The sequence below is a fragment of the Crotalus tigris genome, unplaced genomic scaffold (assembly GCF_016545835.1).
Source record: "Crotalus tigris isolate CLP2741 ecotype Arizona unplaced genomic scaffold, ASM1654583v1 scf7180000017692.518282, whole genome shotgun sequence".
Lineage (NCBI taxonomy): Eukaryota > Metazoa > Chordata > Lepidosauria > Squamata > Viperidae > Crotalus > Crotalus tigris.
This window is the reverse complement of record NW_024096571.1, coordinates 437,051-460,927: the sequence shown is the minus strand read 5'-3', so window position 1 is coordinate 460,927 and position 23,877 is coordinate 437,051. Positions and strand designations below refer to the sequence as shown.

Here is a 23,877-nt window from a genome sequence, read left to right as displayed (position 1 = left end):
ACTCAGCCTTCCATCCTTCAGAGGTCAGTAAAATGAAGACCCAGATTGTTGGGGCAATATGCTGATTCTGTAAACTGCTTAGAGAGGACTGTAAAGCACTATGAAGTATATAAGTCTAAGTGCTCTTGCTATTGAGCTAAGGAATCAAGTTGAGATGAAGTTTATTGAACCTAACCTCAGTTCTCTAGCAAAGTAACCTACAGGATCCTAAAAGAGCAAGATGACAGCCACAACCACACAGTTGGAACTCTGCCCCCTTTTTACATGTCACACACGTTACAGAGTGGTGGACTGTCTTTTTTGACAGCTCTCTGCATTGGAGGGCAGGAAGACCTCTTCATATACTAGAGATAAGGATGGGGAAAGGGAGAAACTACTAAGAGAATTGTTCATGTGGTGGAATATAGTCTGGATTCCCATGAGGGAGGAGTGTATTCCAGAAGACCAAAAGCCAGTGAGGTTTAGATAGTGTGTATGGAGGAAGAGATTTAAGAGGGTTCCTTCTTAGGAGTTCTCAGAGTATGTGTCTAATGGTGCAAGTAGTCTGCTTTGATTTGAAATGATTTCTGTCTACAGGAAAGGAACAATAAAGGAAATGGCTTAGAACAACCTCTGAATGTTTTTCTTGATTTCTGGAGCCTGACAGTTGACTTTCTAAATTGAAATAGGGAAAAATACCAGATGAAACACTTTCATAAAACTAATTAATAATCTCCCTGCAAACTATGTAGTTAAGACAGAAATAGTAAAGACTCAAATGCTGCTCCATCTTCTAGTTTAGAGAAGCATTGATAAAAAACCATTTTAAACCAAACACACACAAACACAAACTGGATTATCCCATTTGCTGTTTAATGAGTTACTGAAATCACTTATTCCTAAACAGCTAACCAAAGTGGCTTCCTTGATCTCCCCCGCAACTCTCAAGGAAGGGAGGTGCTCATTTTCTGCTAAAGAAGGTTGTGAATGGACTGGTTTCCATAGTTACATATACAAAGAGAAGGAAAACAAAGATACAAAAAACAGCAATCTTTATCCGCATTGGTATAAGTCGTTCAGCTGGTTTTTCACATGTTTTCTGTGGTTTGTTTTCAGGATGTTTCTTAAGTAAAGGAGGAGTTTCTCTTAATATTCTTCTTCGAGAACTAAAAACACAAAAGGCAACATATTAGCTGATTGTGCTTCTAAAATCCAAAAGGAAAAAATGCTAGTGTTTTTCTGTTGAGATATGTAGTATCTGTGACTAGACCAGTATTTGCCTAACCTGGAAAAGCTCATATTAGAGAATTTCAGCTGCTGCAAATTAGAACATGTTATGAAAGGATACAAATAACTAATATTTCAGTAATTCACAATAGGTTGAAAATTAACATAATAGCACCTAATACAAAGAAACTGGAGCCAGGGAATTTTAATGAGGCTTGTATATAACAGGAACAAGTTACTGACAGAAACTCCTATACAACAAAAGAAAAAAAATCCATGCAAAGGGACAGTTTTGGATCCTATCTTTAACAGCATTTATGGCATTTTGTCTAGCAATTGTTGTGTTAGGCTAATTGTTGAAGCACTGAATATCTCAACTATCCTATAGCTATATTTGCCTTTTTCTTGTTAGAAAGTCATTCCCACTATCTTGCTCACTTTTAGTTTAAAATATTACAAACTCACTCCTTGGAGCTTTTCTTAACACTCTCTTTTAATCCATATAGAAGCCTGTAATCATCAATTAGGTAAATTGTTTTTAGTATTTTCAATTTTTCAGAGCATCTACAGATGATTTCTGTGGAAATCAGTGTTTTGTTTCAACAAAATAGGTTTATTGGGGGGGATTGTCTAATAAGCGCTAGTTTTTCTTTATTATGGCTTTTTGTGTATTGTGTTTGGGGGGTGCCTAATAAGTGCTAGTTTTTTTTTTTCATTACTTGGAAACCACTTGGAAACGCATTGAAGAGCTTCTTGGGCTTCCTTCATTATGATAATTCTCAAGAACTTTACCTAGTTCCTACGGTGCTCGCATCAGGATGACCATAATCAATGTGCAGTGTATCACTTTTCTGAAAAAGAATGATGAATTTATGAATTGGTGTGACCATAAATACATGAAATGCACATTATTTTTCTTGTAAACTAAAGGAATTATCTTCTTTGGGGGATTTGACAATTCCTTAAGCACAATTTAAGAACAATAAAAACATAAACAACTATAAAAACCATAGTATAAAATTCATAGCCAAAGTATTCTTACATCCATCAATAGCACTCAATATAAATTCTACTCCACTTCCAGGTTCTCATGATGGATGGCAGAATCACATTTTCAGACTCTTACAAAAAGCCAGCAGATTGGGGCCAACCTGGCCTCCCAGGGTAGAATCCATATCTCTTCTGGTTATTTTGGGAGAGTGGGGGTTATGACAATGCTGGTCCTAGAAACAATTCTCTTCACTGAGACAGACATGTTTTCACTGGCCTTGAAAGAAGCAATGCTGCATCTTCTCCTCAAAAAGCCATCATTTGATTCAAAAATTCTGGAGAATTATCATACTTTCCCTTTTTAGTGAAAGCTGTTACCACTCACCAGTTTATATTACAGCAACGTGCTTCATATGGGGCAGCCTTTAAAGACTACTCAGAAATTGCAACGAGTACAAAATGTAACAAGCCATATATAGGCAAATCAAAGTCATCATAGTTAAACAACACTTGTTCTAGGGTTGCTGCAATGTAGTTAATAGGTTTCTGGGTGTAATTCAAAATTGTTCTGTTCTTTTGGGAAACTATTTAAGACCATTCCTGAGGTCATCCAAGGAATGTATAGTCAACATAGTATCTTTGTGCCTTTGTATTGGAATGGAATGGGGGAGGGAAGGAGAGAAAAATATAAGGATAAGGATAAGAATAGGAATAGAATAGGAATGGAACTGAACGGAATACAATTTTTTATTGGCAAATGTGATAAGATACACTAGGAATTTGCCTTTGGTGCAAAAGCTCTCAAGTGTACATACAAACAACAAAGTAATATAATCATAAGATACCAATAGGAGAAGGTAATAAAAAAGATGAGAAGGATGACAGAAATACAGCCATACTACATGAGTAAACATCCTTAGACATATGATTATGGTATTCATCTTGGTTTTATTGATTATTTTTAATGTTGTTTGGTTTTATGTTGTCAACCAATCTTGTTCTCTGCCTGGCACTACAAAAATATATGTTTTTTTAAAAAATATATATGCTTGTGTAGTACTTTGATTGCCCCAAATTATTCAATCTTACTGTCCTTCAGTTTATTAAACATTTGCCAGGAACCCATGGGAAAGTGAAGTAATTTGTAAAAGATACAGAAACATAGTAGAGAAAACCAAAGCTTATTGCTAGAGCTAACTGCCTAATAAATTATCCTTAAATGTATAATCCTCTTTTCTGTCAAAAGCCCATCCAACACAAAAAAAGGTAAATATATAATTTGAAGCCTGGTACCAAGTACTGTGGCAATACTAGACCATCATTGGGAAGACCCATTTAGCTGACTGTGTTCAGCAGGTCAGCGGTTCAAATCTCACTGGCTCAAGGTTGACTCAGCCTTCCATCCTTCTGGGGTAGGTAAAATGAGGACCCAGATTGTTGGGGGCAATGTAAATATATATATACATTGCTTACTGGTGTACACCGCTTAGAGAGTGTTTGCACTTAAAGCGGTATATAAGTCTCATAAATAAATAAATAAATTATTATTGTGAGATAAATAAGAGGAAAGTTCCTTAGCTGCCAGGGATAAGGCAAAATATATATCCAGTCATTAAACTGCAGCACCTGATTAACAGCCACTATTCCAACTGACTTATTCAATATAGTTTCAAATCTGATGTTACTCCCTAGGAGGAAATTATTGCTTTCATCTTAGGCAATGACCTACCTCTTATTCATTATCTAAGATTTGTCCTTGGATGTAGATTCAGAGCTAAATCTTGTCTGTATGAATGCAATTTCTTCTTCCTGCTCTTGACTACTTTGTTCCTAGTATACTGTTTCTTCTCACTGAGCTCTCCAAATTCTAGCTTGAGCTCTGAAATACATACCTGCCTACCCTTAAATAGCCAAAATAGAAATGCCAATCTGATGAACACACAAATTGCCAGCCCTAAGGCCTGAAAAGAAAATAAACAATGAAGTGAAGGCCTCAAAGAATACCTTGGTGGCTGATGAAAGAAAATTACTAAAAGAACTGTTATTGTTTACCTTTTCAACCTGAGCAAGATGCCTGGACTTCAACTCCCAGAATTCCCCAGCCAGCATGATAAGAGTTGTTCTGCTTTGGGATCTAACTCAATGTAGTTACAGAACTGATTGTCTGCAGATTTGCCATTGTGTGTACAAACTTTTCAACCTATTTAGTATTAATCTGCAACAATCCATAAGACTACTACAAAGACATCAAAGGTCTTCAAGAATATCTCCTCCAAAGGATACTACACTAACACTATAAACTAAGCATGCCACATATTTCCCCCAGATACAAAAAGGAAAGCATAAAAGAACAGGCAAAAGTCTTTAGAGACAACCACAGTGTTTCATCTTTTGGAGGCAGTGGATTGGAATTAATCATTCAAGGTTTTATCTTGTATCGTTATCCATGGTACAAAAGCCAATAGAAAAAAATGTGTTAAAAATCATTTCTGCCTACCATTTCAGAGATTAGCAGATACATTAAGAAGGATTTCTTTTATCTCATATTTTAAAGCATTTTTCAAGTGAAGGTGCTTTTCAAACAAAGCCATTCTTATGCCTTATGATCTAAAGTCTCTTGTGTCAATAAAGCCTTCAGCAATGCTACTATTTTTATCTTCTCTATACAAGAAGAAATAAGAGGTCAGGAGGGACAACAATGAAGCACTTAAAATGATGTTAGTGAATAACTAAGAAGGCTAGCTCCCTGTGGCTTACTCTGTTTTAAACACATTTAAGGCCTCTAGAATATTATTACCGTAATTCCTTGCTGAAGAAAGGGGTTCAATACAATAAATAGGTTTAATATCTACAAGAAAGTCAGGGGCCTATAAATATTTTGGATGGTTTATAAAATTTTCTCAGCTATGTCTTTCCTGTAAGCGTAAAAGTAGACTTTAGGGTTTAAATGTGCTGCCAGAAGTTTTTAACCCTTCTCTGTCTCAAAAAGTCTTGTGAAAATTGTTTGTAGACATTGTCATCTTCAATTTGTATTCTAATTTCTCCACATTTCTATATTCCCCCCCCCCAGGGGAGATGAAAAGGCTAGAAAATACTTCTTAACAAGTAGTATTAGGGGACTTCTGTTTTGAGACACCTTTAGAGCACTTTGTAATACTCACCTTTATGGTAAAGTGTATGAAAAGATTTTGGGTAGTGATGAAAAAAAAAAGGCAGGGATTTTTCCCTACCCACATGGAACATAAATACTGTCGAGATTGGTTTGTAGCCCTGGCTCTGAGCAGCTTACGATATAGTGTGTTTCTGGAGAGTGGGAATGGAAAAAAGGTGCAGTCATTCCGTCCCAAGCATTCTCCCCAAATCCAGAATATCTTGTACTGCTCTGAAAGCCTGGATAGAACTTTAAAGATGTCTCAGATGGAGAAAGAATAGTGCTATGAACCTCCCATCTGAAAGTAGTCCAGATTATATGAAAATAAAAAAGTACTTTAATCATGCCTCCTCAGCACCTATAATATTGTAGTCCAAAATCTTCAATTTGAGGGAGTTAGATCTGGCTATCATATGCCAAGTCAAGTGTGACCAAATCAGATAGGTAGTACCCTTAACTACTTTTGATCTGAATGTTACATTCCTGCTGATGCAGGGTTTCTTAGTTTTGGTCTAATTAAGTTCATACAATAGAAAGTTCTAGCAGTTGGGCCACTTTCAAGAGAAACATATCATTTGATCTATTTGGAGCTATGTGCGATTCCTCAATAATAATTTATTTTACATTTTGTTTCAAAATTCTACCTTAACAAATTATATGTTTAATATAAGATTTTAAAACATTGGTACCTTTTGCTTGCTTGTCTCAGAGCTATTGCCAACTTTCTTCCTTAATCCTTGTGACCGATGTGACGCCATTTTACCTTCTGGTAATATCTCTTGAAGCTATTAACAGACAAGTTGATACTAATGAAGAAACATACAGACAGGATATAAGCATGAAACTTCTATGGCAAATATCTATCCTCTCTGATCAAATTTCAGAAATATTGGGAGTACAACTGCATGTTAATTTAAAATTTGCCTGCTTTAAAAAACACTAGGGCTGTTTTGACTTTTCGATTTGAAGGAAATAAAGTGGCTTTAGCAGTTGCAAAGGCACTCACACGGGATCTGTCAGCAAGTCTTTAAACCAAACATGTCTTTTCCTGGGATCATGCTGCTGCTGCCACCCTTGCTGTGGAAGGCAGCTGTGCTACCTGGGAAAACCCCTGCTGCTTTAAGTAGTTGCCAACAAGTGCAATGTAAGTACCCTACACCAGTGCTTTTTTTTTGTTAAAAAAAAAAAAAGGTACCGGAAACTCACACATGTCATACAACCCGCCTTGCCTATCCTATAAGGTTCCATCCAAAAAAGTGCCGGAACTCTGTTCTGGGCGTTCTATGACAAAAAAAGCCCTGCCCTACACAATCCAAAAAGTCTTTTTCTCTTTGACCCTGAAGCATTGCTTTCTGGGTTTTTAAATACATATTATGGACCATCTCACAAAATCACTGCCATTTTAGATATGGTCAACTCATTTTTGTTTGATTGTTTTCTTTTAGTTTGGTACCTTCCAAATAAAGTACCAAGCCACCTATTTTTTTTCCCATCCCAAAAGGCATTCAGAGTCTATTCGGTTTCTTTTGGCATTACTGGAAATATAATTCTACTTGAGAATGCCAGTTTGTTTAAATACACCAGCTTCCCATTTTTTGAAAAAAAAAAAAAAAAGACACAGATGCCAAGGTATGGATTAGAAGACAAATTACATCTTTTGGAACCTGCTCAAGCAGTTACAGTACTTACTTCTGCTACTATTTTGGCTAAACTGTGCTCAGAATCAGGTGACAAGAGTTTCTTCTGGCGTTCTGTTATTTCATCTAAAGGTGCTTTCTAAGGCAGAAGAGAAAGCATAACCGAGGTTGCAAAAAGATAAGACTGTTTTAGGTGCATGGTGCTGGGATAGTACAAGTTCTTAAATGTGAGCAGAAGCTCAAAGTTAGCAGGCTATAAAAAGCCTGTGTTTGTCACACAGTGGTACTGTAATTAGTGCAGCTACATGCAAGGGTTCGATGCTTACTCACAACACAATTCAAAATGTATATTTAGTGATACAGCCCTGAAGAAGGCTATCTTGGGAGCATGGACCAGGTTCTACCTCTCTTACATAGACACAGGAGTGACTCTTAGAAGGTGAAACATTTCCCTGTATTGGCTATAAAGGAGGGGTTTTAAAAAGTGATCTACAATGTTCACTAGAAAAGCATCCATTACAGATAAATAACTTTTTATGGCCTCTAGGGGACACAGTTTAGACTCTTATGTGCTGACATATTGGATAGGCTGAAATCACATGAATTAATTGTTAAAGTTCAATGCTTTTGTCAAAATCTGCATTGGTTTGGATTCTTATAGGTACAATGTAATGGCCGAAAACATGGAGAAATGAAAACAGACACCTGCCATCCAAAATTCAAGAAAGGTGATTCTCTGGGGTAGGTTATTCTCCTGAAGTAATCCCTATCATTGTTAAGAAGGAGTTTATTTGCCAGTTAATAGCACAGAGCAAAACAATATTTTAGTCCTAAAGATCACATGCAGAACTAATTGTTGAATTAGAAATTATGTGCACACATATTCAGATTCTCCCTGCTGGATGGATAAGAATGGAGCCTCCCTTTCCTTAGCAAAAAGTCTTCATTTATTTTCCAATCTTGAGAAAATTGGGATTTATTTATTTGATGTATATGCTTCCCATCTCGTTATCAAGAGACTCTGGGTGGTTTACAAACATCATAAAATACTAGACATTAAATAAGCAGAAATTAAATAAGTTAAAATAATAAAGCTGGATAAAAATCCAATAAATAAATAAATACATAAAACCAGAATACTAATGGGGTGGAGGCAAGATCTTCTATTTAATCCATTAAAGACCTCCAGCATAGAATGTCCCCATCAAAGCTGCAGGCCAATTGGCAGAGCCAGGTTTTGAAGTTCTTACAGAAGGTCACAAAGATGGGAGTGGATCTCCGCTTGAGGGGAACAATGTTCCAGAGGATGGGGGCCAAATAGAAAAGCCCTTTCTCCTGGACCATCTCTGTTGGAATTCCTATACCAATAGGGTCCACATATGCCCTTTCTACTAGAATGAGTGGAGAGGTCCCATCCCACTGGAGTGAGATAGTTCTTGATGGACTTGTATTACAAAGGGTTTTAAAGGTCATAACCAACATCTTGAATTGGACCCAGAAGCAAGCTTGCACAATAGCTGCAGTTGCATTCTTTGCAAGCTGTAGCAATTGTAGGGGGAGAGGATAAATGCAAAGGATCTAGGGAAGAGGTCGATGGGGAAAGAAGAGAATTAAAGCCTCTGCCCCACAACTGTCCAAGGAAACAGAAAGACCAAAACAATATTCCCACAATCCAGCTTAATCAGCTAGAATGCTGTCAGCCCTTCAAGGTAGACCAAATCAAGAAGCAGACATCACAGTAGTTTCCAGAATGCTATAGTATGGCTATAGAGCAGTGTTTTTAAATCTTGGCAACTTTAAGGTATGTGGACTTCAACTCCCAGAATATTCCCAGTACTGGCTAGTGAATTCTGGGAGTTGAAGTCCACATAACTTAAAGTTGCCAAAATTGAGAAACACTGAACTACGTAGATGTCTCATGTGTTGGGGTAATTGTTACAATTTATGCTGAGGCAGATCAATACTGCATCCTCAGTGTGGTCTGATGTAACCCACCCAGACTGGGGTCATTTATTTGGATACTGATCCCCAAGCATGGAGGTAAAGGAGGAAGAGAAAGAGGAAAATAATTTATGAAGTTGAAAGCAAAGTATTTTGGCACCTCATGAACTATTTGGAGAACTCCTAAGAGAATACCCCCTTATAAATCTATAACATCACAAACTTGAGAGGACTTATATAGAAATCCTCAGGGACCAGTTAAACCGTTCAGTTGTCTGGAAACAGTACTGTACTGTGAAAATCATCTGGGGAGGAGTTTGCAAAACCACTGAACCTGGAGCTAGAATCAGAAGAAAAAAGGAAAAAAATCTATTGGGACTGGAACAAGATACTCAGAAGACCGTGGATCTATCAACATTTAACAGACATGATTAGCATTTCTTAAACAGAGCTTAAAAGGATACAATGGAAGATAATTTTGCTTGTTTTTTCTAGTTTCTTTAATACCACTTTTCCACTTTTTCCACTTTTCCAGTAATAATTTCTTCTGAGATGCATTTATATCTTATAAAATTGGCTCGTTCTTAAATACCCAAATAGTCTGTTTGCTCCAGATCCCCTGAGGCTCTAATTTATTAACAGAATCCACTGAAATACTTTCCAATTATGTGAATGGAGTAATTGCTTCACTTGTCAGGAGTCTGGCACAAAGTACATCAGTTTATATTCACCTGTAATTGCTTGCATTTATCTATAGACACAAGATTTTCATAATTGGTGTAACTTACATTATCAGAACTACAGGCACATTCTGCTGATACTCTGAAGTTACTGTTCTGAAGAACGACTTCTGCGGCTGGTCCTGGGGTAGAATAACATCTTTTGAGCAATTCTCCCATTACCCATTTCAGAAGCAGTTGCTATTCTTTCTCCTTCTCCAATGTGGCCATGAGAAAACCAGCAGCTTTGTTTACTTGCCGTTACATCTAGAACTAATTAATATTAGCTAGGGTTTATCTGAATAAGTTTGAATACATTATTCAGAGTTTTATGTGAAAGAAAGCCATTAATTTTGACATTTCTTGAAATATACTACTCCAGACACAGTGAGAATTGGACAGTTCTCCCAATGTTTGTTCGGATATTATCTGTATAATTAATTCTGCCCAGCAACTGGACTGTGCATTCATATGAAAAGAGCTTCCAGCTGAAATATAAGATTATAGCGTTTTGCATGGTGATCTGTTTTTTATTTTGTTCTAATAAACAAGTTTCTGGGATGTGAACAAAGCAATGTCAATAAGCATGCTACTTATGCATCAGACATAAATTGTGTACAAAATTATTCACTTGGTAAATTCTTTGAAATCAATGAGCCTTAAATTACCTTGCTCTAGACATGAATAAAGCCAATTAATGTTAATTTTATCTGTTGATAACAGCAAACACTAAGTGATCATTATATTCATACACAGAGACAGCAACATTTCATTCAGCGAATGATTATTAGGCATTACCTTTTGCTCCAACATTTTCCGTTTCACAATCAACCTTTCTGCTTTTCTCTCCAGCTGCTGCTCCTGGGCATTGCTTCATCAATTGCTGAAGCTTGTTTTCATAAACGGTTCTTGTGGAAGCTAAAAGAAATAGACCAACCTGACCCTTTGCTTTGATTTTTTTTGTTCTACTCTATATTATATAATTGAATGCAAATTTTAAACATTCAGAGCACTTGATAATCATAGAGGGTATCTCACACTTATACATCACTTTCTTCTCTGGAAGCTCAATATATATGTGAGGCCTTATTTTATCCCTACAACCCTGTGAGATAAGTTGGGATAAAGCCTATCTTAAAACTGCCCACTGTACTACTCCATGACTGAATGGAAATTTGAACCTGAATGTCTGCATGCCAAATCCAGCATCTTAAAGCAATATAGTATACCTGCTGTCTTAAGCATTCTTCAAATACTTGAAGAAATTATATCCCCACCTTGGTTTTCTCTTCTATATGCTAAATAACCAACAACTTCAAATATTCACTGGACTTGTTTTACTATATCTGATGACATTTATTTACTTAATCCAATTTATCTATAATATTTTTAAAAGGCATGTCAAAAGCTAATGTCAACCCTGAGATGCTGTTCACATCTATCTCCATTAATCCAGGTGCCTCTCATCTTACAACTATGCAGTGTGTTTTTACCTAAATTCAGAAACAATACAAAAATGAAAAATAATCTCTTTTTGATACTTCTATATCCATTTTGAATTGTATTTCTCTCTTTGAGGTGTTTCCTGTGTAATGTTATCTGGAAACTCAACAAGGATTCATTCTACCCTTCAGCTAAACTATTGATCATAAAAATGCTGAAAAATATTGGTGGAAGAACAGAATCCTTCTCATTGAAGGCCAGAAAAAGTATTACCATATTAAAAATCTAGGGAATTTAGTAAATGCTTATCATTTTAGAACATACAAGTCCTTATTTTTAACTAAGAGTACATAAACAACATTCATGATTTGGAAAATTTATAGCAAAATATGCAGAAGCATAGCCAGAGCCCACAAGATAAAACAGAATATATCCCTGAATAAGCAGTAGTTTTTGGGGAATACATGGCACAACAGCAATGCCATATATTCACACATACAAAAAAGAAGGAATCTCAAGCAGTTGCACTTCTATTCCCTTATCAAAATGAGCTTGCCTCAAGCTGAATGTGTTTCAAGACTTGGTTATAGTAGTGAGCTTAGCTTTCCTTTATGTCTCCCAAGATCATCATGCATCTGATACATACGTAATATTGGTCCAGGGTTAACTCCATATGAGCAAAGCTGCTTCCATAGTTCAGTGTCAGTCAGAGTTTTAATATCAACTTCTTCTTTCACACTTTGTCCTTCTATGTCTTGTTCCTTGCTTTTTATATGCACATCTACAGTAACATTCTCCATGTCTCCAAACAGTGGGCCTATGAAAGAAAGCATAATGCTGGTTAAGAATTTGATTTCTTTCAATGTTTTGGGAAAAATGTTCATTAATTGCTTTTGTATTTAATAAACTAATTAGACTTAACTTATGCACCTGGATTCCTGCCAGTTTTGAAATGATTTCAAAATGATTTATCAGTATTATCAAATGAACACTATTACAATGTTCATTAGCTCTGTGAGCATTCATAAAAACACAGATATCAAATAAAGTGGCAATTAAAAACAGGGGAAAAATCCCAGTTCTAAAGAAAAAGATACAGGATGCAAGTTACACTGGAGAGATCACACATGGAAGTATAATATACTTGAAACCAAAATTGGTAATCACATCTCTACTTTTCTTTCTCACTCATAACATTTTTCAATGTTTTTATCTGGCTCCATCTGGCAAAAAGATGAATAGTGTAAAGAAATGCACCCTACAATGGAAGCCCAACATGATAATCTATTAAGTCTCATATAGAAATCAGATGCTGCCATGTGTAATAGCCACAGAAATGCTCAGCTGTGTTAATTCAATATATATCCAACACTGCTAAACAGTTTTGCAAAAATGCATACAAACTATTAAGAATTTATATTTTGTTTCAGTGGAAAACACTGCATTTATTGATTTTTTTTCCTTTTATACTCAGTATTGCTTTAAAATTATTTAAGATGCGTGAAAGGCTGGAGGGGCATCCCCAGGACAATGGGGTGTCAGATTAAGGCGCTCCTGATTTGCTATAGGAAATTTAGCCAGGACAGGATTATTGCCAGCAACTCCTAGATTCAAAGCCCCTTTGGTCTCAGACCAAGGTCTGGGATTAATCTCCAGCAGTTTTCTCTGGTTTGTTATTGTGGCAACTGAAGGATTTATTGGGGTGAAGGTAGAATCCCCCAACTTATCACTACACCCTCTAAACTGTGAAGTCTTTGAACTGCTCAGGGTCCTTGAGAGGCATTTTATTAACAATCATTAACAGATATATTATTTAATTTTCTTACTCACTTCCCATTCTACCACCTGTTTCACTATTAAAAGTTTTTTTTTCAGAACAACCTTAATCACAATAGATTTAAAATTAAAGTGCTTTTCATTGTGCCAAATTACTATAATCTTTCCAGATACTTATAAACGGCCTTCAGCAGTAAATGTGTGCATGTATCTCTCTTTCCTGGTCTATTTTATTAAGATTCAACCTCCTTTGTCCTCCTTTTGAAGAGTGGCAACTGTACCTTCTTTGTTTATTTTTCCTTCCAGGATTTCCCGTTTGATCTTCTATTTTCCATGATTTCAATTACATTCATCGTGCTTTATCGGGACAATGAGCCGCCTCCCGTGGCCCCCAACACCTTTATTACGTATTTCTTGACTTCAGTCCTTCCCACGTGTAAGCTTTCCTCTCCTTGTTGCAATCCACAAACAACCCGTGAGACTGATTTAAAGAGAAACTACGAGCAGGGGGAAGAGAAAAGGGATACTGTCTATATTTAGGGTAAAACAAATCCCTCTTTAAGAAAGGGAGGCCATGACCCCGACGTGATTCGAACACGCAGCCTTCTGATCTGGAGTCAGACGCGCTACCGTTGCGCCACGAGGTCTTGCGGCTCAAGCTGCAATCAAACATCCAAGAGACTGATCGCTCGTCCGGCTTCAGATTTTTTTTTTTTTCATTCTCTTCAGGCATGCGCATACGTTCTTCTATGTTTAAATACGATTAAAGATGATTTGTTTTCCTTTTATTCCTACCACTGAATTCACTATGTGAAAATGTAAACCACAGTTTCACTTCTGTTCATCTCCTCTGAGGGTACAGAAGCAATCCCTGAAAATGCCACCCACCCCCAACCCTATGCCCGTTGTCGGACACCTCCCAATCAGTCAACGGGCAGGCCACGCCTCCCGCAGGAAAAAAAAACGCGAGAAATTGTGAGGTAAGAGATGGCGGGCGCTACCATTTCTGGCTGCACAGCGAGGGGAGACACCTTTTTGCTTTTATTCAGGATCCCTAGAAGTTTAGAGAGGTGCGCTGTGTTGTGGTTTTCTTAAGGCCCAGACTTCGAAAAGGCAGCTATAAACAATTTTCAATGCAACAACAAAGCTGCATTCCTTCATGACAACGTATCTACTTGTTCTATCGCAGCAAGGCAGCCATCCTCCCCTCCACCCCGTCCAAATTCTTCAGGCATAAACACGATTACCTGGTTTATTATGTTAATAGTCCTTGCGGACTACAGCCTGTTTCTGAGGCTTGAAATGTTATTCTCTATCGCCAGATTATGGCATGCTTTTGACAAAGAGGACCCCGCTTTCCAGGTGATCACTCTCTCTCTCAGTTTAACTCGCCTCACAGAATTGTTGTGAGGAAATAGGAGGGAATATTAGATACGTTTGCTGCCTTGAGATGTTTGTAAAAATGGTGAAGTTGGGATATAAGTAAAATAATTTGTGGTCTGCATATTGCTGGATTTTGGGTTGCATCCACCCCAGCCAGCAGAGTACGAATTGATGGGAAGTGGAATCTGGAAATTGATTATGTGCCATCAAATCACTGTCAATTCTTAGGAGCCACATACAATAGATAGGTTTTTCCTCTTCATCAGAAAAAGTTAACTTTTATATTGCTTGCCACAAAAGAAAACCCCATGGTGGATATGTATACACTAAATGTACTGGAGCCTAACAATGTAGTCCTATCCAGCACATGAATTCCTATTCATATTTTTGGATACGCATTTTTGTTCATTATTAAGCTATGTCTTCATTTCAAAATATATATGCCGATGTAGGTGTAAGGATGAGTGTGGGTATGGGTGTGGATGGATGTATCAGATCCATTCCACAAGATCTTTTATATAGATTTGAACTCTCCCCCCCTCATATTTAACCATGTACTCCCCTTTGTGTTGCAATCTCCAGTCTCCCAGTGTCATTACAGAAGGGGCTACGAATGTTGATCACCACTACTCATCATGGCTTAGTTAACAAAGCTTTTTATTAACTTAAGAAAGGGGAAGTTAAGTCAACAGCCTAGGTATCTATGCTACCTGCACAATTCCCAGCTGTTGGTAAGAACATAATAATTGTCAGTTTTGAAATATTTGGGGTAATATGTCACAAGCATAGCCAAACATTTGTCCAGCCCAAGTTTATTCTGAGCACACACATACTGTTCTATGCGTGTTAGAATCTTTAATCTGAAAATTGCATTGCAGGTCTTTGCTGTGGTCCACATTCTACCAAGTAGGAGGTACATGCAAAATGCTAATATACTCTAGATATTTCTCCATATTAAGCACATCATTTTAATGTAAGGAAGATCTAAGCTCAAAATCTGTAAAAGATCCTATAGAACATAGGTGTCAAACTCGATTGTGTCATGTGACGTATCCAGTGGTGGGATTCAAATATATGAACAACCAGTTCTCTGTGGATGCTGCTTCCGAAAGTCCATTCTGGGCCTGGGCAACAAAAAATTAGCTAACGGTTCTGCCAAAGTAGTGTGAACCAGCTGAATCCCATCACTGGACATACCGTGATGTATTGTGATATTTTTTGCCTTTAGGGAGCCGGGATGGGCATGGCCTGCGTGTGACGTATCCGGCCTGCGGGCCACCAGTTTGACACCCCTGCTATAGAATAATGGCAATGTTACATGAATGATTTATTACAGTCAATAAATGCAGGCTAGATGCTTACCTCCAATTTTATAATCCCCATTAGGCAAGAGCATATTAAAGAGAGAGGAAAGAAGATGACAACTTCCACATAAATCTTGCACTTTGTACTCCTTCCTTTTCATTGCATAGGATTGTTACCCTCAATGTATTTTGTTTGATTGTTTGTTTTGATATGATGAGTCCTTTGGAGGATTGCAATTTTAAAAAGAAAGATATAAATGTAATAAGACAAAGGGATGCAGCCTTGTCCCGTCTGCTGCTTTCAAAGATTTTGGACTAATTTCTAAGCCAGCAAAGAAGGCACATTATTCTTCTTCCTAGCATTTTCCAATAGGTACATGGTCTGCTGTTTGGATTAACGAATACTATTTTACACCATCAAATGTAGCAACCAGGTCCAACAGGGTAATCTTCATGCCCATGTCAGTTCTACCACCTTTGCCTTGGTCTTATATGCAGGCATTTTCCACCAGTGTTAAAATAGTAGGCAATGCAAGCAACAGTGTGAGCCGCTGCTTATAGGATGTGACAATTCCACTGAAATCATTCTTTCTGCATTTACTCTGTTATTGCTATAATGGCTGTCTGCTGCTAGACTATGTCATTGCTGATATGATCAAGAAGGGACTCACTTAGTGATCAATGGAGTATATGCAATACCATGGCATATAGCGGGCGGTAGGAGAAGATGGATGTAAAATAGTCATGCACTTACCTAACTGCTACTCTGAAAATGCAATATCCAGTAGCATAAGTAAACTTGGAACATGAGCCAAGGGACATGCAGATTTAATCGAGCTCCAAATAAATCCTGTTGATTTCAGTGGCGATTGTATTGAAGCAATAAACAGTCTTCTGTCATCTTAAAAATTAATAGTTCTTGCAGTGGAAATTTTCATGAACTAAAGTTAATGTTATGAGATTTGAGCTACTGAGGATATATAGGTAGTCCTCCCTTAACCACAACTGGGCCTGGAAGTTTGGTTAAGTGGGTCACCACATGACTTGATTCAGTTTTATGGCCATTTTATAAGGATCATAAAGTGTGTCACTGCAATCCTTAAACAAATGGCAGATGTTAAGTAAATCCCATGGTCAGTAAACAAATTCAGCATATCCAACAGGCAATTTTTGCCATTTTCTGCTGTGCTGGAAAAGGGCAAAACACAACACAAATCACAGTTCTGTGACTGGGGGAGGCAGCCCAATGTTTTACAATGGCTAGAAGAGTTTTTTCCAAGATTGTTGTAAATTTGAACAGTTGTTAAATGACCAGTTGTTAAACAGAACTACTTGTAATATTGTAGTCTTAGAAATCTTATTCATATATATTAGTGGAAATTGTGCACCCCATAGAAAGTATTGTACATCTGAACAAAATATATAGTAATGTCATCTTCAGTGAGTGGGTGGATGAGTGTATGTATTTGAGAAGCGTTGAGGTGCACACTCTGCTATAATACCTTTACGTCTTCATCATTATTTCCAATCCCCAAAATCAGAGGGAGAATTCAATCTGTACTACAGTCCTTGGAGCATTGTTGCAAGAGCAATAGGAATACACTCTATAGGTACAGTATTAACCAGCCTTGAGTATGTGCCAAATGAAATGTTTGCTATATTTCTTTCTCAACAAAACTCTTAATTTCAGAAAAACTTGAAATTCTGCCACTTTTATTTTTGCCTGTGTGCTGGTCATCTCTAACATGGATCAAGAAATGCCATAGAGAATTTCATTCAGGGAATGTAACAAGTTTCCAAATGATCTGGCCCCCCTCCCAGCTGATTTCTGTGCAAAGAAGAAAAGAAAAGCCCTGCAGATGGCACTGTCTGGTCCTTTTTTCCTTGCCTGATCTGTCTCCAAGCTATTCCAGGCAGTGGGGAGTGCAAAAAGAGATTAGCTAATCACGTCTTTCATATGTCTGCACTAAACCTGCGAAAATAGTTATAAAATTGAGGGCAGTTTGCTGATCCCGGAATAAATAGAGCTCTTTTGACTGTTAAAAGATTAGATAAATTGTTGTGTTGTTCTTTGTCCATCATTGTTAATAAAGACTTCAACACCACTAGTTATGTAAACTAAATGTGGTATGTCTGAAGATGACTGGTCAGCCAATTTGGGCAGGGAATATCCTGATAAATTTGGGCAAACGTGTAGACACTGTGGTTGTTGCACTGATGGCTCTAGACTTATGCAATTCATGCATATGTTGTGCTTCTGCAATGCAGCTTACTTTGTAAACTTGACATCCCTTATGGATGAGGCCCCATCTGATAGAGTGATTTTGCACCAGGGTTTCTCAATTGATCGTATCTTATAGAATACAGAATTTTATTTATTTGTTAAATTTGTTTGCTGCCCAACTCTCCTTGGGGTGATACTGGGCAGCTTACAATATTAAAAGTTATAAAACTGTAAAATATAAATATTTCAATAGAGAATAACAGGGTTGGAAGGGACCTTGGAGACTTTCTAGTCCAATGTTCTGCTCAACCAGGAGACTTTATACTATTCTGGACAAATGGCTGTCCAATCAATTCTTAAAAATCTCTAGTGATGGAGCACCCACAACTTCTGGAGGCAAGCTGTTCCACTAGTTAATTGTTCTCACTGACAGGAAAGTTTTCCTTAATTCTAAGTTGGATCTCTCTTTGATAAGCTTCCATATGTTATTTCTTGTCTTGCCCTCAGGTGCTCTGGAGAATAGGTTGACCCCTTCTTTTCTGTGACAGCCCCTCAAACATTGGAAGACTGCTATCATGTCACCTCTAGTCCTTTTCTTTGTTAGACTAGACATTCCCAGTTCCTGCAACTGTTCATTGTACAATTTAGCCTCCAGTCCCGTATTAACATAGTCTGTATGTCATATAACTTCAGAGAAGCCTTTAATGCATCTTTATAACATTTTTTCTGCTGCCTAGTGTAAGTGTAAAAAGGAGCTGCTTAGGTATATGCTTGTCCAGCATACAGATGCCCAACCTGTCTGTGCTCTCATTGGCAGTGTGTGGACTGATTGTAGATTTAGTCTAGAGAGAACTTTGGTGTTTGGGTACTTTATCTAATGATTTGATGCCTAATATTCTTTGAAAACCAGGATGGAAATGGTTAGGCTGTCTTGCATGTCTTTGACACACAATCCACATTTCATAGGGACACAGAAGTGCACTAAGTACCACAGCCCTGCAGAGGCAGGCCCAGTTCCATGAGCAACCAGATGGTTTACCAGAACTCTTGCAAGTTTGTTTCTATGATGGAGAGCAGTGAGATTCTTCAGTGGTTATCACATACTTAACAATTGCCCTTCCTCTGGTAGATCTATATCATGGATGCATCTTTAATTTCCTAGGAATGGATCCTTGTTTAACCTGGTGGGTTTCCCTATAAATACATGAGTACTGACTTTCTATATGGCACTTTATATGGCACTGACTTTGTATATCTCTGCAGGTAAAGTGCCTGCCCTGGGGCTTTGCCATTGGGGAGCTGGCTGATAGCTTCCATGACTTCAGCTGCTACTTCAGGGGGTCATCCATAGTGTTGTTTATGTTGACCTAAGAAATCCTGTCTATTGACCTCATCATTAATAGAAGAGGGTTGGTTAAGGATAGCTTCCATGTGTACCACTGATCTCTACAGGATCTGAGCCTTCTCTGTAATGAGAATTATATAATCGTTACTCAGGAGGGGGGAATTTCCAAGAGACCAAGGTTCCATACAGAGTGTAAAAGCCTTCATAAAACTCTTCACATCATTTCTATCAGTATATCCCCGTATTTGGCACTCAGGTAAGCATCTTGCATTTTACACAATTTATTTCAGACATGACATGACTATATTTTGGATGTTCCTATGAGCACTGGAAAAGGTGTTTTTCTTGGCAGCTAATGACAAGTCATTCTGACAGATACAATGGAGATAATGCTTTACAACAACTGAAGCCTGGTTAACTATTAAAACTTGATTATTAAAATAATAGATTAATTTACAACACATATGAAGGCAAGATCACATATAAGACAGATTATTAAATATTTAAATCATGAGGTTTTCATAGTCAGAGATTTAATGTAGGAGTGAACTCCACATAATTAGACTGCAGTCTAGTTGGCTGCTTCTGTTAGATAGTACCCAGGATTGTTCTGACATTGAAAGAAAAAGAAACATATCAATGATTAACCTTTTTTTGAACTTTTTAAAAAAGAGTCTTGAGATTTTGGAAGGGCGAAGTGTATGAAAATGCATGATCTTACTGTGGGATACCTTTAGAAGTTTGCCAAAGAGGACTTGCTCATTCACAGACAGACTTTCTGATGGTGACCATGAATTAAATATACACTAAAAGGCAACTTGATAAGAATATTTTCTGCACTTCTTAGTATTTCTGCAAGGTAAGTTCTTTATCACCCTACCTTCCCTTTGCCTTTGAAGGGGATACAGGTGCAGGGTGCCCCCCCACCAAAGAAACACTGGACTGAAATTAAACTATTTTAATTTCCAACTGTAATTGAATGGTTTGTATAGCCCAGAGATTTTCTTAGAAATTAAGATTATACTAGAAGCTACAACTTTTCTTTGCAACATGTTGGGTTGGTTAGTTAGTTAGTTAGTTAGTTAGTTAGTTAGTTAGTTATGTTTTCAAAAAAGTCAGGTGGGACAGAAATTATTAGGCATCAGTGAAATGGTGTTTGGGCCTACAAGTGTTTGTCTACAACTTGTTGTAGACCCTAATACCTCTGAAATCTTGACTTTCAGTGAATTTCACGTTCAAGTCTGCTTTTAACTGTTGCCATTATAAAGTTCATTTCCCAGTTTATTTCTTACTGTTATTATAAAGAGATTTTATGTCATTTTGACAATCACTAAACCACCAAATTTCTGAGAGAATTTCAAACCATTCAGATACATCCTGACAGGTTTGATTTTTAAGAGACCCGTATACAAACCTATTAGACCGTGATGGCGAACCTTTTAGAGACCGAGTGCCTAAAAACTGGCCCCGCCCCTGTTCCACCCACATCCTGTCCACTGCCCCGCCCCCACCCCGTCCTCTGCTCCGCCTGCCCGCAGGCCCACTCACCACCTCCAGGACCCACCGCAGATTGCCCAGGTAGCCCAGCAGCGCCATGGCGGCCACACCCTCTGCCCGTACCCCGCAGCATCAACTGTGCGTGATGGGGCATGAGGGCAGAGTCTTGTCTATGCTGCCTGGCTGCCATGTCCTTGGCTGTGCTGCTCCATGTGGGCCACATTTGGGGGGTGACTCTCCTCCAGGGGGGTTGCTGGTGAGGGGGTCATGGGGGGAGTTGAGGCTGGGGCAACAGCACATGTGCCCACAGAGAGGGCTCCAAGTGCCTCCTCTGGCACATGTGCCATAGGTTCGCCACCACTGTATTAGACCGTTAAGATTATTAAAGGAGATTTTTTACATATCATCACATAAACTGCAGGCTTTTTTTTTCATTTTTCTCTTTACTATGCATGAATCTTTAGTGTGCTATGTTTCCAGTATTTAAATCTCTTTCCTTGGTTTTTTTTCTTTGCATAAAAAATGGGTGCTTTTTTAATTAGTATTGATTAATTTAAAAACATTATTATTATTTTATTCTATTTCATTTTTTATTTTTATTTGTAGGAATTATTTCAGTAGTAAGTAGTTTAAAAGAAAGGTGTTTAAATAGTAAAATAGTACAAACAGTGTAGTACTTTGATAAGAGAGCAATATCTTCCCTATAACAAGCCCAGGTTAGCTGAAATAATCGTAATCTAGTGTTTCTCAGCCTCAGCAATTTAAGATGAGTGGATTTCAACTATCCTAATGCTGGGAAATTCTGGGAGTTAGAGTTTACACATTGTAAAGCTGCTGAGGCTGACAAACATTTATCTAGATTGCTGTGGCTTTAGAATACCTCAGAGAGAGTTCTACATAATTAAATTTATATAATAGCATACATATATACATAGACACCTGAACATTTATGTGTAGAGCTAAGACCAGCAACTTATTCAAAATGTAAATATAAATAATTTGCAGGAATGTAATCCATTTAATTTTTTACAATTACTGTTACTATTACTATTACATAGACATTACATTTGTCTATGTAGTTAGTTATCATAAATAGCATTCTTTGGATTTTTCAGTCATTTCAGCTTCAATGTTGCACAAACAGGCCCAAAATTCTATTCAAAAAAATGACCATGATCTTACTACTGCTGTGTTGTTTTCTTTACATAGAATAATATTAAGGAAGATGAACAACTGAGTTATCCCACAGTGATCTAATTTGCCTTTCATTTTAATTATCCTTCTGCATTCTATTTCTGATTGTACCCAGCAAGCATTATCTGTGTTCCTATCACTTCTTTTGCCATTGTTCAAGCTTAGGAGTGTAGCCAATATTTCAGTTCATCAGTTTCAGCAATAAAAAGAAAAAAACAACAGCACCAAGGAGGCAGATATAATTTGTATACTGAGAAGAGATGTAATAATAAAGTTTGTTTATTACAGCAATTACCATATCTGCTCTCCTAAGCATGCTTTCACAGTTAGAGCAAGAAAGTGTTTATTTCAAGAGCACAGATTTTAGAACATACAGAGGAAAAAAGTCAAGTCAAGCAATTTAGCTGGTTCCAAAACAAGTATCAGGGAGATAAGGGAATTCATCAGCAAGAAGACCAATCAATAGGCAACCATTTCAGTGAAAGATGCAAGCATGATAAGCATTTATAATTTATAATGCAACCTTGTAAGACACCTTGTTACAGCAAAAATCTTTAGGTTCCATGTCTTTACAAATTTATAATTCCAGAGTAACCATCAGCTGACTGTAAGAGTTTTACTGATCTGATTGTAAGATGCTTTGCTACACTCGTGTTACGAAATGCTAGGCTGTGTAGAACATATTCAGCAAGCGAATATCAAAATAACAATAAATGGCATTTCTTGGATTAATCTCAATTAAGCTGTCTGCCATGTGCAGTGTATAATTTGACAAAGTAATTATAATACCCACCAAGACACACGTTGCTCTCATTTTGTATATGCATAGTTTTACACATAATTCATGAAGTATAGCTTCTTTATGTTGATGAAGATTCTCAGTCATCCAGGTAGAGTTGTCTGGAAAATTGCATCATGCTAACTGGACTTACTTTGGGGGGAAAACCCTCAGGTTGGGGCAGGAGGAGTTGGTACATTCCAGTGACTCTCTGCCTAACACACTTGCTCAGACTGAGGAAGCTGCTTGGATGAGCAGCGAAATATCTCAAACCAACAAGAAAATAAGTCCAGTTGCCATGATGCAATTTTCCATATAGCTTGTTTAGCACATTTTTTTTAGTTTCTATAAAATTCCAGTGATTTTTTTAAGGACATATTACTCTTTGTATCTTTATGGGACTCTTCAAATAATGTATACTATGCAATGCAGAATTAGTTAGCTTATTGAAATGTTATTGGAAACATAACCAACCAAACCTTTTGAAATATCTTGGAAGTGGAGGTTGCATAAATAGAAGTATTATTTATAGAGAGATTCAAAATCCTGGCTCCTCAGTATAGTGAATTTAAATAATCAAGAGTTTCATATAGGACTGAAATAACTATCACTTATATGTCACTTATTTTATAATGATTTTACCCTGAGGCTCTATTGTATAAGAGTCTAATGAAATTTTGTTACATCCACTGCTAAATGTATAAAAATCTCCAATTATAAGAATTTTGAAAAATGTTTGGGGAAGAATCCTGCATTACAGTTATATTTCTCTCTCTTTATCAGGTGATCATTTGGAGATAAACCTTAGGAGATAAAATCAGAATTCCATAAAATAAATATGCTATTGTTTTCTTTATTGTTTACAGTTGTATTCACAATGTCATTCATTTATGATAACATTTCATCCTTTTTGTACAGCTGATTTAAAAAAAAAATAAATACTGTATAGTAAGAAAACATGTCTACCACTACTATACCTGAAAACATATTCCAAACTACAAATAGTCTGTTCTAAAAAATTCTCCTACTTATTTCTCTGAAAAGGTATTTAATAGCATGTGGATAATCTATATAGGATGCTCTATCTTCAAGATCATATATACTCATCTTCTTAGCAATATAATATACAATTTATATGGATAAAACTAAATTGTCCTGATAATTCATTGTAAAAAAGTGATTTATTGATACTATGCAAATATGTAAAAACTGCTGGTTTCTATGGCTAATGAGACCAGAAGATTCCTGAAAAATTTATGCATTTCTAAATCCATGATGGAATCTAGAGA

The 23,877-nt window shown here is 37.1% G+C and overlaps 1 protein-coding gene and 1 non-coding gene across 3 annotated transcripts; both read right to left on the bottom strand.

Annotated features, from left to right (window-relative positions):
- Nucleotides 1-835: 835 nt before the first annotated feature.
- LEMD1 (LEM domain containing 1) lies at nucleotides 836-13,725 on the bottom strand. Of its 2 annotated transcripts, XM_039338139.1 has the most exons (8): nucleotides 13,145-13,725; nucleotides 11,734-11,904; nucleotides 10,443-10,562; nucleotides 9,714-9,787; nucleotides 7,037-7,123; nucleotides 6,037-6,132; nucleotides 1,999-2,057; nucleotides 836-1,145 (listed from the first exon to the last, which is right to left on the bottom strand). In XM_039338139.1, the coding sequence occupies exons 2-8, from the start codon at nucleotides 11,885-11,887 to the stop codon at nucleotides 941-943; spliced, it is 795 nt and encodes a 264-aa protein (XP_039194073.1). In that variant the 5' UTR covers nucleotides 11,888-11,904; nucleotides 13,145-13,725; the 3' UTR covers nucleotides 836-940. The 2 variants fall into 2 exon arrangements, with proteins under 2 accessions (XP_039194073.1, XP_039194074.1); XM_039338140.1 differs by lacking the exon at nucleotides 7,037-7,123.
- TRNAW-CCA lies at nucleotides 13,439-13,510 on the bottom strand. The gene has a single exon. It is a non-coding gene; the product is annotated as a tRNA-Trp (tRNA).
- Nucleotides 13,726-23,877: the final 10,152 nt, after the last annotated feature.

Excerpts from the sequence above, each read along its gene's own strand:
- LEMD1 (XM_039338139.1), bottom strand. The coding sequence starts at position 11,887 with ATGGAGAATGTTACTGTAGATGTGCATATAAAAAGCAAGGAACAAGAC. Across the intron at positions 7,124-9,713 it reads GTGCCTGTAGTTCTGATAAT|AAAGCACCTTTAGATGAAAT; the intron begins GTAAGTTACACC and ends CTTCTGCCTTAG. Across the intron at positions 6,133-7,036 it reads TAGCCAAAATAGTAGCAGAA|CTTCAAGAGATATTACCAGA; the intron begins GTAAGTACTGTA and ends GTCTGTTAATAG.